General features: G+C 46.1%; 1 protein-coding gene across 2 annotated transcripts in view; it reads left to right on the forward strand.

The window, feature by feature from the left end:
* The first annotated feature begins 3,917 nt into the window (after nt 1-3,917).
* LOC137418432 (uncharacterized) overlaps nt 3,918-18,070 on the forward strand; it is a 56,486-nt gene continuing 42,333 nt past the window's right edge. Inside the window, exons 1-2 of one of the 2 annotated variants that reach the window (XM_078778166.1) lie at nt 3,918-4,169; nt 5,133-5,201. In XM_078778166.1, the coding sequence (XP_078634292.1) occupies nt 4,079-4,169; nt 5,133-5,201 (160 nt within the window). In that variant the 5' untranslated portion in view covers nt 3,918-4,078. The remainder of the gene's footprint in view (nt 4,170-5,132; nt 5,202-18,070) is intronic. The other variant, XM_078778167.1, reaches the window with a different exon arrangement.

Consider the following 18,070-nt stretch of genomic DNA (forward strand, 5'->3'; position numbering starts at 1 on the left):
GACCAATACGTTCCTTGTGGGCGGTTCGCGCCATATGAGCAATCAGAAGTGACCGAGCGAAGCTACCATCCAAATGCTGACGCAATTTTACACCCCCCCTCCAATCTTCAACACACAGTATGCCAATCCAGAAATGCAATGCAAATTCAAAACAGGGAAATAAATGCAAATACTTTACTCAAAATCAAGAAAACACACAAGGTACAACACCAAAGAAAAGATAAATCATAAGGAAAACAAGTCAGGAGACGACGATGGTTCACGAGCGAGCGGTATTCAATGACAAAGGACGGACTGTAACCGAAACAGGCCCGGACAGGCCAGGCCCGGAAATGTCAAAACGAAGGTTACTGACCTTGAAATGAGATAGAAAATAATGCATAATCAGTTATGAGGTTAGTTAGCTGCACAATACCGAAAATTCGGTGAAAAATGAAATGGGGAAAAAAAATTATAAATAAATAAATAAAATGAAAAAACAAAAAAAAGGAAAAATCGAGCTCCGTGGGGCTGGACACATGACATTGGCCAAACCAAATATCGAAACCCCTGTCAGATTCCACCAAACCCCTTGGAGAAGATGTAGCTTGAATTTGATTACCCCCTAAAAAGACATCATTTTCGGGCATGGCTCTGCCCACAATGGACGCAATTCGCCCACTTTAGGCAGGACACAACTAGATCATGATATCAACCTCCCAACCAAGTTTCATCAAGATCGTATGATATCTCGTAGTTATCCTGCGGACAGACAGACACACAGACAGACGCACACACATGACAAATATAGTGGTCACTTGATAACTCGTGAACCAAAATAAATCCCGCTGATAAGCAGCGGCAAATATCAAGTAACTAAAGGACAGACAGGCGCCAAGACAAAACAGACAAGACAATTAAACGACCCACCCAGTATCTTTAGCTAATCCCAAAGGGGAGGGAGGGGTAGGAAAAACAACAAAGACAAGTCAGGAGACGACTATGGTTCACGAGCGAGGACGATAACTGAAACATTCCCGGACAGGCCAGGTCCGGGAATGTCAAAACGAAGGTTACTGACCTTGAAATGAGTTAGAAAATAATGTATAATCAGTTATGAGGTTAGTTAGTTACACAATACCGAAAATTCGGTGAAAAATGAAATGAAAAAAATATATATGAAAAATCGAGCTCCGTGGGGCGAGACACATGACATTGGCCCAACCAAATATCGAAACCCATGTCAGATTCCACCAAACCCCTCGGAGAAGATGTAGCTTGAACTCGATTACCCCCTAAAAAGACATCTTTTTCGGGCGTGGCTCCGCCAACAATGGGCGCAATACGCCCACTCTAGGCAGGACACAATGAGATCATGATATCAACCTCCCACCCAAGTTTCATCAAGATCGGATGATATCATTGGGTAGTTATGCTGCGGACACACAGACACACACACAGACAGACGCACACACATGACAAATAGAGTGGTCACTTGATAACTCGTGAACCAAAATATTCGCCAGGATATAAAGGAAATAAAAGGTAAAATACAACTGGGAGGGGAGGGGAATTGCGGCCCGTTTCAGATGGCGTCCTAGCTGCCTCGCCCCAGCCACGTGTCCCGGGGTTGGCGCTTCCCCTCCACTCTTCTCTTTTTCAGTGGGTGTCCTCAAATTCCACAAACGACTTGCCCAGAGCAGTTCCTGGAAGACCATGAAGCCGCATGTTGCCTCCGGCCGGCTCAGACGAAACTTGATGAGGAGCAAAAGCTTCTGCTCCCTCTCCCACTTTTGCTCACGATCCCACGTGCACCGAGAAAACCCCCCTCCACCCAAATCTCTCCTGCACCGACTGTCCCTCCAACAGGCAGCCCTCAGAAAGCTAAATCAAATCCTCAAAAAGGTCACACAGGCCGAGTCTCTCATCAAAACTTGACCCGTACGTGCTGCGTTCGTTTTCGCCTTTCTCCACCGACCCGATGCACTCTTCTTCCTCCTCTTCTTCTCTTCTTGTGCACTGCTCCTTTCCTATGCCATCTCCAGGCACTGCAAAACGTCATTGCTGGGCACCGAAGAGGGCTCGGCAATGACGCCGCTGAAAGGGTGCACTCAGTTTTCACTCTGGTTGTTTGTTTTCTTGTTTTCTTGTTGTATACCGCACCTTTCCTATGCCATCTCCAGGCGCTGCATAACGTCATTGCCGGGCACTGAAGGGGGCTCGGCAGTGATGCACGCTGAAAGGGAGTACTCAGTTTTCACTCTGGTTGTTTTCTTGTTTGTTTTCTTGTTTTCTTTCTTGTTTGTCCGGGCGATATCTCAGCCATCTTTGGAGCTAGGAAGCTGAAATTTCGGCACAACAGTGAGCAAGTCCTTTGTCAAAAACGCTATTTTTTGTTTTTTGATTAATCAATTAATTGATGAGTTATTTAATTATTAGCGGTTAATTAAGTACTTTTTCATTTCCTTTCTCTTCTGACCATTATCTCAGGCACCTTTTGAGTTAGGAAGCTGATATTTGGACATGCCAATGACCAGGTGATTTGGCTGCAAAGGCTATTTTTTATTTATTAATTAATCAAATAATCAATTAATAGATTAATTATTTAATAATTCAATTAATGACTAAATTTTTTTTTTTTTAAAGTTACAGATTCTGATGAAATGGTGGTGGTTTATGTTTTCTTTGACTGAATTGATTAATAATTTAATTTTTTTATGATTCTTATTTTTTTATTTTCATTATTAATTATTTCTTTATTTTCTTTCTCATTTGGCCAATATCTCAGGCACCTTTTGAGCTAGGAAGCTAATATTTGGACATGACAGTGATCAAGCGATGTGGCTATCAAGGATATTTTTGATTTATTGATTAATCATTTAATCGATTCATTATTTATTGATTAATCAATTAATTATTTTATTTTTTATTAATGACTTATTTAATTAAATTTTAAAAAGATACATCTTCGGATGAAGTACTCGTGGTTTAGTTATGCGATTAGCCAATTGATCAAGAAAATACTTTGGGATAATCTTTTATTGATTTTAATTATACAATTAATCAATCAATTAGTGTACACCTCTCCCTCCCAATGCAGCCTCGATGAGGTTTACTGCGGTATTGCCGGGCGCCGGGGAGGCGCCCCGGCAATGCCGCACTGTAGGATATTTAATTATTTGGCATGGGGGCGGTGTAGTGTACTTTGAATGTATCTCTATCTGCACTTGTTTGTTTGTTTTTTCTTCCCAGAGGTTCTTTCTCAATTCAATTATGTGGAGCTCCGGTGGGAGGGACAAGGTCGATAAGGAAGATCTTTATTTGTTTTTTAACAAAAGAATAAAAATAAAGTCGAAAGGGAAGGAAGAAAGAAAAGAGCAAATCTGGTTTCATAGCCGGCCCGGAATTTCACACAAGATACACCCCAAACGATCACAGCCCTCCCCTGCCCCTCATGGCCTCATTCATTCCCACATCCCTCAATTGTCCAAGTCTCCCTCCATGTTGTCCTTGAATCCTGCTGCTCTTTCCGAGTTTCCTCCGTCGGGATTCGCTACGTGCTCCTCTCTGGAGAGATCTTGTTCCTTCGTGTACAGTACAGTGTTGTACAGTGTAACACCAGCGTTCGAGTGAAGGCCATGAACTCATACGATCTCTGAGGAGGTTTTCAGCAATCTCAACAATTCCAATCCGCAGATTCGCCACAGATCTCGGACGTCGTTAAAAACATTCCCTCGGTTTTAATGGGGAGCCAGTAATTATTTCGTGACGTTTTGTTGAGAAATAAAAGGAAAAACTCTTCGACTCGCTTCTCGTGATCGAGTCCTACCTGGTCCTTACCTGGAAACATTATAGCCTCCTTGGATTCTTGTTCGTTTTTATTTTTAAATAAAATGTTCGATCTGTGGCGAATCTGCGGAGTGGAATTGTTCAATTAACTCGGTTCATAGATCACGTGATCGCGCGGTCTCAACTCGCACGTTGTGGTTTGGTTATTGGAGTGTGCGGTACTGTACCAGGTACACTGTATTCTACTGTACTCAACTGTACTGCATTATACTGTCGTGTTTGCTGTGAACCGATATCTCCACGGGAAGAAATGGTAAGAATATCCTACGGGAATCCCCCCGAATGGAGGAGCGACTCAGATGGAGGAAACGGGGAAACGGGGGATGAGGAGTCTGGACCTGGTACGTACTGTTCGTTCCCGTACGGTGTCCGTGCTGTGTGCTATTTAAATAAATAATAATTTTGATGGAGAATCACACCATGTACGGATCGGGTTCCCTCGGACAAGATCGTGTCGATGTCCTGACCGGGTTCCCTCGGACAAGATCGTGTCGATGCCGGGTTCCCTCGTACAAGATCGTGTCGATGTCCTGACCGGGTTCCCTCGAACAAGATCGTGTCGATGCCCTTATCGGGCTCCCTCGTACAAGATCGTGTCGATGCCCTTATCGGGTTCCCTCGGACAAGATCGTGTCGATGCCCTTATCGGGTTCCCTCGGACAAGATCGTGTCGATGCCCTTATCGGGTTCCCTCGTACAAAATCGTGTCGATGCCCTTATCGGGTTCCCTCGTACAAGATCGTGTCGATGTCCTTATCCGGTTCCCTCGTACAAGATCGTGTCGATGTCCTGACCGGGTTCCCTCGTACAAGATCGTGTCGATGTCCTGACCGGGTTCCCTCGTACAAGATCGTGTCGATGTCCTGATCGGGTTCGATCCTTTCCTCCTCTTTTTCCCTCGGATTCTCCAAAACTATTCCCTCCATCTTTGTTATAATCACCTCGACCCCTTCGGGATCCTTCAAGATCTTTGGTGCTGAGAGGGTTTTTTATGTTGATTTGCGAACTGTATAAGAATTGTCATGAAATATGCTGAGAAATTGGGGTAATGGGGTCAGGGAGGGGGTGTAGTTCTGGGTTCAGGGGAGAGAATTAGTAAATATTTACCAAGAGAGATTGTTGGGTTTGTTTCCTTTACTTTGTGGAAGTTAAAACTCATGGTCGCTTTACTTTTCCAAGTTGTTTCAAAAAGATATTTTTCACGGGATTGAAAAGGACAAATTTTCTGAATATCTATTGTGACGATGATTTTGTTTAGAAATCCTCTTTAAACTTGAGTTTGTTTGTGATGTTTTTATTTTCAGATTTTATTGTGAAGGTGAAGGTGAAGGTGGAGTCCGAGTTTTTGGATGATTCCTCCTCGCTTATCAAAGGTTTGAACAACAACAACAATGTTTCTGTTATAGTTCAACTTGAATTATTAATTAATAAAACTGCCGCTTCCGGACTTCCGGCTTCGTTTTTCTTCCGGACCTCCGCTTCCGGACTTGCCGGCGAGGTTTCCGTTTTTTCGAAGCTGTGTACGCTCTCCACACTATCGAAGTTAAGTAATTGTTTCCATTTGTATTTTCATCAAAACTATTTATGTTATGGTGTGTGTACGTATAGTGTGTCCAGAGGAAGATTCTCAGTGTTAATCTTTCATACCTGTTTGAAATATCGTCGGTGAATTCATGTCGTGTCTTTTGAGGCCTTGTACCTTGTCCGACCTTGAGGCTTTGTTTTTCTCTCAGTGGTCCATCTATTGTGCTCCAACTACTTTCGTTCTCTGTTTTTTTCCCAGTCTTTTCACCCCATACGTCCTTGTTTAAAATCTCAACTCAAAAACAAAAAAACCCAAAAAATTTTTTTTCCTTCTCTGTTCTTATTCGTTGTTCTTATTCGTTCTGTCGTTCTTCGTGTTTCACCCACATTTCCCCAGATCGTTTTCACTGTTAAACTTTAAAATGTTTAAACTTTCCCCTGAAGTACTGTATTCTGTCGTGTATTATAATACCTTTTTCTTCTTCTTTAAAAGGTTGCTTTCGATTTGCTCACCAAATCTATTCATTCCCAAAAAAATTCCATCTCTTACAGTGCCTCTTTCATACATTTCCTAAACTCTCCTGCTCTCCACCCCCCCCCCCCCCCCCTCCAGCATCCTCAAACATATTTTTGACTCGAAGGTCACAAGAAACTCATTTTGCAATAAATGTTCGTTTCCCATTAATCGGACACTTTCCAAAATCCAATCTCACCCCTCCCCTCCAAATCCTCCCCATCACCCCTCCCCTCCAAATCCTCCCCATCACCCCTCCCCTCCAAATCTTCCCCATCACCCATCCCTTTCAAATCTTCCCCCTTGCCCCTCCCCTCCAAAGCCTCCCCATCACCCATCCCTTTCAAATCTCCCCCCTTTCCCCTTCCCTCCTAAACTCCCCCCACACCCTTCCCCTCCAAGACTCCCCCTCACCCCTCCCCTCAAAGACTCCCTCCTCACCCCTCCCCTCCAAATCTCCCCCATCTCCCATCCCTTTGAAATCCCTCCCCTTGTCCCTTCCCTCCTAAACTCCCCCCTAACCCCTCCCCTTCAAATCTCCCCACCCTCATTTCTTCTCCATTTTCCCCCCTCTAACCCCTCCTCCTCAAAGCATCCTCCCCGCTTCTTCCCCCTTCCAACTCTCACCTCCATCTCCCCCAACCTTCTGCCTCGCCCTTCCCCTCCTCAAATAACACCTCACTGTGCCTCACCCAATCACCAGCAAACCTTTTGTCCGCCCCATCCTTCCCTTTCTCCGAGCTATTCTGAAATTTCTGACACACCTCCAACAGCTCTCCCTCCCTCTTCCTCCTCTTCCTCCTCTTCCACATCTTACCCTACCCCTCCCCCCCCCTGTTCTGTATCCCCCCTTCCTCTTCATTAAAGGTATGGACCTCAAACATCCGGGGCCTTCGTTCAAACTTGACTGATCTCTCCATACAGGTTGCTTCTGACAAACCAGACGTGATCTGCTTAACAGAAACTTTCCTCCTTCATGATGTCTCTGATTCCTTAGTATCTGTCCCGGGTTACTCCCTCCTCCGGCATGATAGACCTGAGCCTCGTCCTGGAGGTGTGGTTGCTATCTTTATCAAAAACTCTCTTTCTCACTCGCCCTGCACTGCCCTCTCTCCACCTCACCCCCAGGAATACCTCTGGCTACGGCTTCCCCTTCGCTCCCACCTCTTGTTCATATGTGTGTTGTACCGTCCACCAAACAGTGATGACTCCATCTACATCTCGCTGTCTGATAATATGGACCAACTTCTATCTACTCAACCCAACTCTCTCTTCCTCGTATGTGGTGATTTCAATTGTCACCATGCCAGTTGGCTGGGTGTGGGTACCTCTCTCACCAGCCATGGCTCCTCAGCAAAGGACTTCTGCGACTCACTGGGACTGACACAATCTGTCAATTTCCCGACCCGGATCTCAGACAACGGAGCATCTTCTCTTCTGGACTTGGTTATGAATAACTTCCCTGAAAATGTCCGCTGCTCTTCTTCTGCTCCAATCGGCTCATCTGATCATGTGCTTGTTAAAGTGGACATCTCTCTGACCATTCTCAGGGAGCCTCCTCAGCGTCGACGAGTCTGGCATTTCACTCAGGCCAACTGGCTCTGTCTTCAAGTAGCCATCAATCATCTGGACTGGTCTCCCATCTCTACCACCTCTGACATCAACTCATCCTGGGAATTCTTCCAAAGTAAATTGCTCTCTCTCTCATGCACAGATTTATCCCATCTCGTCTTCAGTTGTCATACCCCTCCTCCCGTCCATGGTACACAGAATCTTGTGGTGAGGCTGTTGCCCAGAAACAACTTGCCTTCGTCTCCTGGAAAGCAAATCCAACGGAATGAAATCTCATTTCCTTTCACAAAGCCCGAAACAAGTGTGTCCACCCTCAGGAGAGCCAGGAAACCATATCTATCCGTTCTCAAGTCCGAACTCTCTTATCTGTCTCTCTCTTCCAAATCCTGGTGGCGTCTGGTCAAAACTGTTTCTGGTGTTTGTTCCCCCTCCATCCTCTCCCTCACCTCAAACAGCTACACGGCCGACTCCGCACGTGAAAAAGCTGAATGCCTCAACTCTGTGTTTGCCTCTAAATCTTGTGTCGCAAACTCATCCCTCTCTGTACCCACCGTACCCAGTCGTACCCAGCTGCTCCTGGACTCTGTGTCCTTTCCTCCTGACAAGGTGGAAAAGTTTCTGTCAACCCTCGACTCTGATTCTGCAACTGGACCTGACGGCATCAGTCCACGGGTCCTAAAATCCTGTTCTTCCGCTCTTTCACTCCCTCTCTCTGTTCTCTTCACCCTCTCTTTTGCTCAAGGTCACCTGCCATCTGCTTGGAAATCAGCCAACATCACCGCTTTACACAAAAAGGTGCAAAAACAGATCCTAGCAACTACAGACCAATCAGCCTTCTCCCAATTATCAGCAAAGTCATGGAATCCATTATTGCTTCGGATATGAAATCGTTCCTCTTCTCCAATGGCTTGATCTCTGATCATCAATTTGGTTTCAGACCAGGTCACTCTACTCTGGACATGCTGCTTCTGCTGTCTCAACAATGGATGGAGGTCCTCAATGCCAAACAGGAAATTAGAGCTGTCTCCCTCGATATATCACGTGCCTTCGATACGGTCTGGCACCCCACTCTGCTCACCAAACTCTCCTCCTTTGGAATCCATGGAAATCTCCACGCATGGCTGGCGGACCTCCTCTCTAGTCGTAGTCAACGTGTGGCCCTGAATGGGTTTCTCTCATCTCTTCCTGTTCAGGCTGGAGTTCCCCAAGGCAGTGTTCTGGGCCCCGTGCTTTTTCTGGTCTTCATCAATGATCTCTCCGACTCTCTTAAAAATCCTCACTATCTCTTTGCTGATGACTCCATTCTCTGCCGCTCCATTCCTCATCCCTCAGATCGGCAGTCTGCAGCCTCCTCACTCTCTGCAGACCTGGACAAAATCACTGACTGGGCAAACAAGTGGAACATGTCTTTCAATCCTGACAAATCTCACTCTCTTACGATGTCTCTCCGAAAAGACCGACTGGACAACCCTCCCATCCACTTTCTGAATAATCCTCTCCACGAAGTTCTGTCACTCAAGCTTTTGGGTCTCACTATCTGCCATAATCTTTCCTGGGAAAACCACATTTCAAATCTGGCCTCCAAAGCTAGTCGCCGACTGGGCATCCTCCATCGTGCGAAGTCCTTCCTTGGCACACCTGAGCTCCTCACCACATACAAGGCTTTCATCCGCAGCTCAATGGAATACTGCTCTCCCCTCTGGGCTGGTGCTCCTGCCTCACACCTAGCTCGTCTTCACGCTGTTGAAACCAAAGCATTCAGAATCATTGGAATCTCCCGCAATGAAGCTAACTCCAAGGGCCTCTCACTCACTCACCGCAGGCAGGTTGGTGGTCTTTCCGTCTTCTACCGACTCCTCTCTGGCCTTGCCCTCCCAGCTCTCTCTGGGCTCTGTCCCGCAAATATTCCTACAGGTCGCACAAGATCTGCCTGCAACCCTCTTATGGTCAAACTGCCAAAATCAAGACTCTCTGCTCACCTTCACTCCTTCATTCCTCTTTTCTCCCGCCTCTGGAACAAACTCCCTCACTCTCTTCAATCCCACACCACCCTCCAGGTCTTTGAAACAGCTGTTCACCACCATCTCTTATCTTCCCCCATCCAAAACCTTGATCGTTTCTACCCCCGCTAATTTCACCCCAATTCCACTTTTTTGAAATACCAACTTATGTCCTGGAAGTCCTTGGTGTCCTTGTGTTTTATACTTCTCCCTCCCACCCCCCCCCCTTCCCACGCCTCCTCCCCCCAAGCCCTCTCCCTTCCACACATCTCCCTGCTCTCAAATGTTGTGTTTGTGTGCTTCCCCTTCTCTCCCCATCTTGTTTTCCGCTCCCTCTTTTTATATATTTTGTTTGTCTGGTTGATTTGTTTGTGAAGTGAATGTTAGCTCTTTCACGAGCCTCGATTCAGTATACAATAAAAAATAAAAAATAAAAATAAAAAGTTGCAGGAGAAGTACATGGAGAAGAGGAAGAAGTTGTTTCTTGGGTTTGTTGATCTGGAGAAAGCATTCAATAGGGTTCCACGCGAAGTATTGACATGGGCATTGAGGAAGTTAGTAGTGGAGGAATGGTTGATCAGAGTCGTGATGGCAATGTACAAAAGAGCACGCACAGCTGTAAGGACGAAGGACGGGAACAGTGGTGAGTTTGAGGTGAAGGTGGGAGTGCATCACGGGTCGGTACTAAGTCCACTACTATTTGTAGCTGTGATGGAGGTGCTGGCTCAGAACGTAAAGGAGGGTTTACCGTGGGAGTTGTTGTATGCAGATGATCTGGTGTTGATTGCGGAAAGTATGGATGGACTGAAGGAGAAGATGAAGAAGTGGAAGGAATGTATGGAGACAAAAGATCTGAAGGTGAAAATAGGAAAGACGAAGGTGATGGCAAGTCGTAAAGCATGTGGTGAGGTGGAAAGAACTGGGAAGTGGCCCTGTGCTGTGTGCAGGAAGGGTGTCGGAGTGAACTCCATTCAATGTACAATGTGCGCTGAGTGGGTTCATAAAAAAATGTAGTGGTCTGAGAGGGTCATTAACCAGTGTGGCAGCTACATTCAAATGTAAGGTGTGCACAGAGGGAGCTGCAGATGGAGGAAATGTTGAGTTGGATCTTGGAGACGGCGTGAAGCTGGAAGGTGTGAAAACATTTTGCTACCTCGGAGACATGCTGAATGGAGAAGGTGGATCAGACTCGGCAACGGTTGCAAGAGTGAGATGTGCATGGAAGAAGTTTCGGGAACTGAGTGGCGTGCTGACGAGGAGGGGAGTGTCGTTGAAGCTGAAGGGAAAGGTGTATGCTGCATGTGTGAGAAGTGTTATGATTTATGGGAGCGATACATGGGTAATGAACGTAGAGCAGCAACGAAGGCTGGAAAGGGTGGAAATGTGAATGGTCCGGTGGATGTGCGGAGTATCGTTGAGAGAGAGGAAGACAAATGATGAGTTGCAAAAGATGATGGGAATAGAGCCTGTGATTGATGCTGTGAAGAGGAACAGGTTGAGATGGTTTGGTCATGTGTTGAGGAAGGATGAAAGTGACTGGTTGAGAAGAGTGATGGAAATGAATGTGGAAGGAAGTAGAGGACGGGGAAGACAGAGAAAGACTTGGCTGAAGATGGTCGAAGAAGAAATGCGGGCCAGGGGGTTAACAAGGGGAGATGCAGAAAATAGGGCAAAATGGAGAACATTGTCATGGGGACCGCAAGGCTAACCCCCGCTCTTGCAGGGAAAATGGCCTTTTAAAATGCCTGTTGTTGTTGTTGTTGTTTCCTCACTCACATCATCTAATGTCTAATCTTCATCCCTACAAATTGCTGTATACATTGGTATTTTAGGTGCTCTTTCGTTTTCAAAATAGGAGCTTTGAGGATTTTATGCATTATATGATGCAATTTTCCACAATGCCCTCACACGGACTAATTCAAGTCTATAATTGAAGTGGTGCGATTTTTAAAAAGAGAGCAGGAAGTCTATATAGTATGACTGATTACATCAGGGCTCCTTCGTTCACCACTGTTATGTCTGGCCTCGTGGCATATATAGAGCCTTGCAAAATAATGCCATAAAAACAAGCTGTTCCTAATCAACCAATGTTTGTGAGCCATGGCGATACAGTCGCAAGTGGTTTAATTGACTTTATATCAGAGTGGACACCATTTTTAATATTAAAATTACAAATGCTAAGGTGATAAAATAAACATGTTATTCTTCAACCGTTTCATTGGAGTGCTTGCATGAGTGCTTTAGACACTTCGCTTACAAGGAGCCTGTATATTTTTTTGCATGTTTTGGATACAGTATTGTTTGTTCATAACAGAATGGATGACCACAAGAAAAGGCGGCGTGACGACAGTAGACGTTGGCAAAAGGCAAAGCGATCAGTCGTCTCTGAAAAACTTGTTTCCAAAGATCTACCAAGATACAGTGAGGTTGGTGGTGACAGTGCTCCAACCAATTCTACTGGGAACATCTTAAACTCCAATGTTACAGTTTCTGATAATTCCCACTGTGAACCAAGTATTGAAAATGCAATCTGTGCAAGTACCTCCCAACACACCAAAGAATCAGACAGTGCCAATGAAAATGAACATTGGAGCTGGGACTTCATTGATGATCATTTTACCCTGTCATCACATTCGCATTCAGATGATGCAGAGCAAAATTGTGATGTTTCACTGGCAGAAGACCCAGCTTCCTGGTTAATGAATTTCAGGTTAAGCACAATGCAGTTGATGCTCTTCTTAAATTGTTAAAGTCCCATCATGAAAGTTTGCCCACCACAGCGAGAGCATTACTGAAAACTGCAACGAATGTACCAATGGAGATCAAATCAAGAATGCAATATGTATACTTTGGTGTGAAAGACAAATTGGTGAACAACTTTAACAAATATCCATCAGAAACTAGAAAAAAACGTACAAGTTCTGGAATTATCGTTAAACATCGATGGTGCACCTCTATTTAAAAGCACCAACATGTCAACATGGCCAGTGTTATGTGCAATTCATCTGAAACCTGTCAAAGTTTTTCCAGTGGCACTTACATGTGGCAAGACAAAACCAAGCAATTTAGACTTTCTACAAGATACTGTGAAAGACTTGGACCAAATCCTCAAACATGGTATAGAGCATGATGGAAAGAGAATGCCTATTAAACTAAGGTGTATTGTTTCTGATGCACCTGCTAGGTCATTATCAAAGCTCACCAAGTTGTATTCTGGCTACTTTGGCTGTGACAGATGTGCGCAGAAAGGTGTGTGGATTGGAAGAATGACTTATCAAGACATCAACTTCATTAGTTGGACTGATCAGTCATTCCGAGATCAGTCTTAGAAAGAACACCACCACGGAGTGTCTCCCTTTTGCAATCTGCTGCAGATAGACATGATGAAGCAGTTTCCCAAAGACTACATGCACCAGGCATGCCTCGGACTACAAAAACGGGTGATTCTACTCTGGAAGAGGGGACCCAGAGCCACGAGAATGTCGGCACAACAGATTAGCCAACTCAATATAAGGCTATTGGAGCTCCAAAACTGTGTCGCAAATGTGTTTTCACGAAAGCCAAGATCTTTAGACGAAATTGATCGGTGGAAAGTTCTGGACGGTGGGAGGGATTTTCGAAGCTCCACACGGTCTCCACGTTTTTCGAAGTTAAGTCTGTTCACAATTGTATTTTGTCGAAACTGTATTTATCTTTCGGTGTGTGAAGTTATTGTGTGCAACTTTGGTTGTTTCTCGGTGTTTATCTTTCATAAATTGATCGTCTGTTTGCCGCGTCGCGAGCAAGGCCTTTGCCGCGTCGCGAGCAAGGCCTTTGCCGCGTCGCGAACGATTTGAAATCGAAGTTAAGTGATTGTTCCCATTTGTATTTTCGTTAAAACTGTATTTATTTATGGTGTTGTACGTATATTGTGTCCCGACGAAGATTTTTCGGTGCAAATCTTTCATACCTGTATTGAAAATCGTGTTAATTCGTGTCGTGTCTTGAGGCCTTGTACAGTGTGCACTGTACAACCTTGAGGCTTTGTTTTTCTCTCAGCGGTCCGTCGTTTGTGATCCAATAACTTTCGTTCTCTGTATTCCCAGTCTTTTCACCCATAGCCTACTTCCTTGTGTAAATCTCAACTCAAAAAAAAAAAAAAAAAAAAAAAAAAAAAACATTTCCTTCTCTGTTCTCATTCGTTTATTCATTCTTATTCGTTCGTTCGTTCTTCGACCACGTGTTTCTCCCCCATTTCCCCAGATAGTTTTCACTCATTAACCTTCAATGTTTACACTTTCCCCTCAAGTTATGTATTCCGTCATATTTTATAACACCTTTTTCTTCTTCTTCTTTAAAAGGCTGCTTTCGACTTGCTCACCAAATCAATTCATCCCCAAAAAAATATCCATCTCCTATAGTGCCTTTTTTCTACATTCCCTAAACTTTCCTGCACTCCATCCTCCATCCAGCGTCCTTAAACGTATTTTTAACTCGAAGGTCACAAGAAACTCATTTTGCAATAAATGTTCGTTTCCCATAAATCGTACACTTTCAAAAATCTAATCTCACCCCTCCCCTCCTAATCTTCCCCATAACCCCTCCCCTCCAAATCTTCCCCATCACCCCTCACCTCCAAATCTTCCCCATCACCCATCCCTTTCAAATCTCCCCCCTTGCCCCCTCCCTCCTAAACTACCCCCTCACCCCTCCCCGCCAAGACGCCCCCTCGCCCCTCCCCTCCTAGACTCCTGCCTCACCCCTCCCCTCCAAATCTCCCCCATATCCCATCCCTTTCAAATCCCTCCCCTTGTCCCTTCCCTCCCAAACTCCCCCCTCACCCCTCCCCTTCAAATCTCCCCACCCTCATTGCTTCTCAATTTCCCCCCTCTCAGTCCCCCTCCTCAAAGCGTCCTCCCCGCTTCTTCCCCCTTCAAACTCTCACCTCCATCTCCCCCAACCTTCTGCCTCGCTCTTCCCCCTCCTCAAATAACACCTCATTGTGGCTCACCCAATCACCATCAAACCTTTTGTCCGCCCCATCCTTCCCTTTCTCCGAGCTATTCTGAAATCTCTGACACACCTTCAACAGCTCTCGCTACCTCTTCCACCTCTTCCACATCTTACCCTACCCCTCCTCCCCCCTGTTCTGTATCTGATGCTCCCCCTTCCTCTTCATTAACGGTATGGACCTCAAACATCCGGGGCCTTCGTTCAAACTTAACTGATCTCTCCATACAGGTTGCTTCTGTCAAACCAGACGTGATCTGCTTAACAGAAACTTTCCTCCTTTATGATGTCTCTGATTCCATAGTATCTCTCCCGGGCTACTCCCTCCTCCGGTATGATAGACCTGAGCCTCGTCCTGGAGGCGGGGTTGCTATCTTTATCAAAAACTCTCTTCCTCACTCGCCCTGCACTGCACTCTCTCCACCTCACCCCCAGGAATACCTCTGGCTACGGCTTCCCCTTCGCTCCCACCTCTTGTTCATATGTGTGTTGTACCGTCCACCAAACAGTGATGACTCCATCTACATCTCGCTGTCTGATGATATGGACCAACTTCTATCTACTCATCCCAACTCTCTCTTCCTCATATGTGGTGATTTCAACTGTCATCATGCCAGTTGGCTGGGTGTGGGTACCTCTCTCACCAGCCATGGCTCCTCAGCAAAGGACTTCTGCGACTCACTGGGTCTGACACAATCTGTCAATTTCCCGACCCGGATCTCAGTCAACGGAACATCTTCTCTTCTGGACTTGGTTATGACTAACTTCCCTGAAAATGTCTGCTGCTCTTCTTCTGCTCCGATCGGATCATCTGATCATGTCCTTGTTAAAGTGGACATCTCTCTGACCATCCTCAGGGAGCCTGCTCAGCGTCGTCGAGTCTGGCATTTCACTCAGGCCAACTGGCACGGTCTTCAAGCAGCCATCAATCATCTGGACTGGTCTCCCATCTCTACCACCTCTGACATCAACTCATCCTGGGAATTCTTCCAAAGTAAATTGCTCTCTCTCATGCACAGATTTATCCCATCTCGTCTTCAGTTGCCATACCCTTCCTCCCGTCCATGGTACACGGAATCTTGTGGTGAGGCTGTTGCCCAGAAACAACTTGCCTTCGTCTCCTGGAAAGCAAATCCAACGGAAGGAAATCTCATTTCCTTTCACAAAGCCCGAAACAAGTGTGTGTCCACCCTCAGGAGAGCCAGGAAACAATATCTCTCCGTTCTCAAGACCGAACTCTCTTATCTGTCTCCCTCTTCCAAATCCTGGTGGCGTCTGGTCAAATCCGTTTCTGGTGTTTGTTCCCCCTCCATCCCCTCCCTTACCTCAAACGGCTACACAGCTGACTCCGCACGTGAAAAAGCTGAATGCCTCAACTCTGTGTTTGCCTCTAAATCTTGTGTCCCAAACCCATCCCTCTCTGTACCCACCATACCCAGTCGTACCCTGCTGCTCCTGGACTCCGTGTCCTTTCCTCCTGACAAGGTGGAAAAGTTTCTGTCAACCCTCGACTCTGATTCTGCAACTGGACCTGACGGCATCAGCCCACGGGTCCTAAAATCCTGCTCTGCTGCTCTATCTCACCCTCTCTCTGTTCTCTTCACCCTCTCTTTTGCTCAAGGTCAACTGCCATCTGCTTGGAAATCAGCCAACATCACCGCTTTGCACAAAAAAGGTGCAAAAACAGATCCTAGCAACTACAGACCAATCAGCCTTCTCCCAATTATCAGCAAAGTCATGGAATCCATCATTGCTTCGGATATGAAATCTTTCCTCTTCTCCAATGGCTTGATCTCTGATCATCAATTTGGTTTCAGACCAGGTCACTCTACTCTGGACATGCTGCTTCTGCTGTCTCAACAATGGATGGAGGTCCTCAATGCCAAACAGGAAATTAGAGCTGTCTCCCTCGACATATCACGTGCCTTCGACACGGTCTGGCACCCCGCTCTGCTCACCAAACTCTCCTCCTTTGGTATCCATGGAAATCTCCACGCATGGCTGGCGGACTTCCTCTCTAGTCGTCGTCAACGTGTGGCCCTGAATGGGTTTCTCTCATCTCCTCTTCCTGTTCAGGCTGGAGTTCCCCAAGGCAGTGTTCTGGGCCCCGTGCTTTTTCTGGTCTTCATCAATGATCTCTCTGACTCTCTCGAAAATCCTCTCTATCTCTTTGCTGATGACTCCACTCTCTGCCGCTCCATTCCTCTTCCCTCAGATCGGCAGTCTGCTGCCTCCTCACTCTCTGAAGACCTGGACAAAATCACAGACTGGTCAAACAAGTGGAACATGTCTTTCAATCCTGACAAATCTCACACTCTTACTATGTCTCTCCGAAAAGATCGACTGGACAACCCTCCCATCTACTTTCTCAACAATCCTCTCCAAGAAGTTCTGTCGCTCAAGATTTTGGGTCTCACTATCTGCCATGATCTTTCTTGGGAAAACCACATTTCCAAGCTGGCCTCCAAAGCCAGTCGCCGACTGGGCATCCTCCGTCGTGCGAAGTCCTTCTTCGGCACACCTGAGCTCCTCACCACATACAAGGCTTTCATCCGCAGCTCAATGGAATACTGTTCTCCCCTATGGGCCGGTGCTCCTGCCTCACACCTAGCTCGGCTTCACGCTGTTGAAACCAAAGCTTTCAGAATTATTGGAATCTCCCGCGATGAAGAAGCTATCTCTGAGGGCCTTTCACTCACTCACCGCAGGCAGGTAGGTGGTCTTTCTGTCTTCTACCGACTCCTCTCCGGCCTTGCACCCCCAGCTCTCTCTGTGCTCTGTCCCCCAAATATTCCTACAGGTCGCACAAGATCTGCCAGCAACCCTCTGATGGTTAAACTGCCGAAATCTCGGCTCTCTGCTCACCTTCAGTCTTTCATTCCTCTTTTCTCCCGCCTCTGGAACAAACTCCCTCACTCCCTTCAATCCCACTCCTCCCTCCAGGTCTTTAAAACAGCTGTTCACCACCATCTCTTATCTTCCCCCATCCAAAACCTTGATCTTTTCTACCCCCGCTAATTCACCCCAGATCCACCTTGTTTGAAATTCCAACTTCTTTCCTGGAAGTCCTGGCAGTGTCCATATGTTTTATACCTCTCCCACCGCCCCCTTCCCATGCCCCCCCCCCCCCAAAGCCCTCGCCCTCTCTCAGATCTCTCCATGTCTCCATGTCTCTCGGTCCCTGCTCTCAAATGTTGTGTTTGTGTCCTTCCCCCTCTCTCCCCATCTTGTCTACCGCTCCCGATGTTATATGTTTTATGTGTCGGTTTGTCTTTCTGTGTGATTAATGTTCGCTCTTTCACGAGCCTCGATCTTGTATACAAAAAAAAAAAAAGAAAAAAAAAAAAAAGCTATTAGTCTAGTAGGAAGACTAGGTCCCCCTGCACCCCCCGGAGATATACTTCTAATCAGTGTTTCTAGATTGGAAACAATGTGTAGAAAATGACTAGCTATGGCCCCAAGCTGAAAAAATGTCCCACATACCATTTTTATGCAAATTACTGCTGCCATTATCAAAAAAAGACTAGGTCCCCCTGCACCCCCCCGGAGATATACTTCTAATCAGTGTTTCTAGATTGGAAAAAATGTGTAGAAAATGACTAGCTATGGCCCCAAGCTGAAACAATGTCCCACATACCATTTG

This window comes from Myxine glutinosa, chromosome 5, assembly GCF_964187855.1.
Source record: "Myxine glutinosa chromosome 5, kmMyxGlut1.1, whole genome shotgun sequence".
Taxonomy (NCBI): domain Eukaryota; kingdom Metazoa; phylum Chordata; class Myxini; order Myxiniformes; family Myxinidae; genus Myxine; species Myxine glutinosa.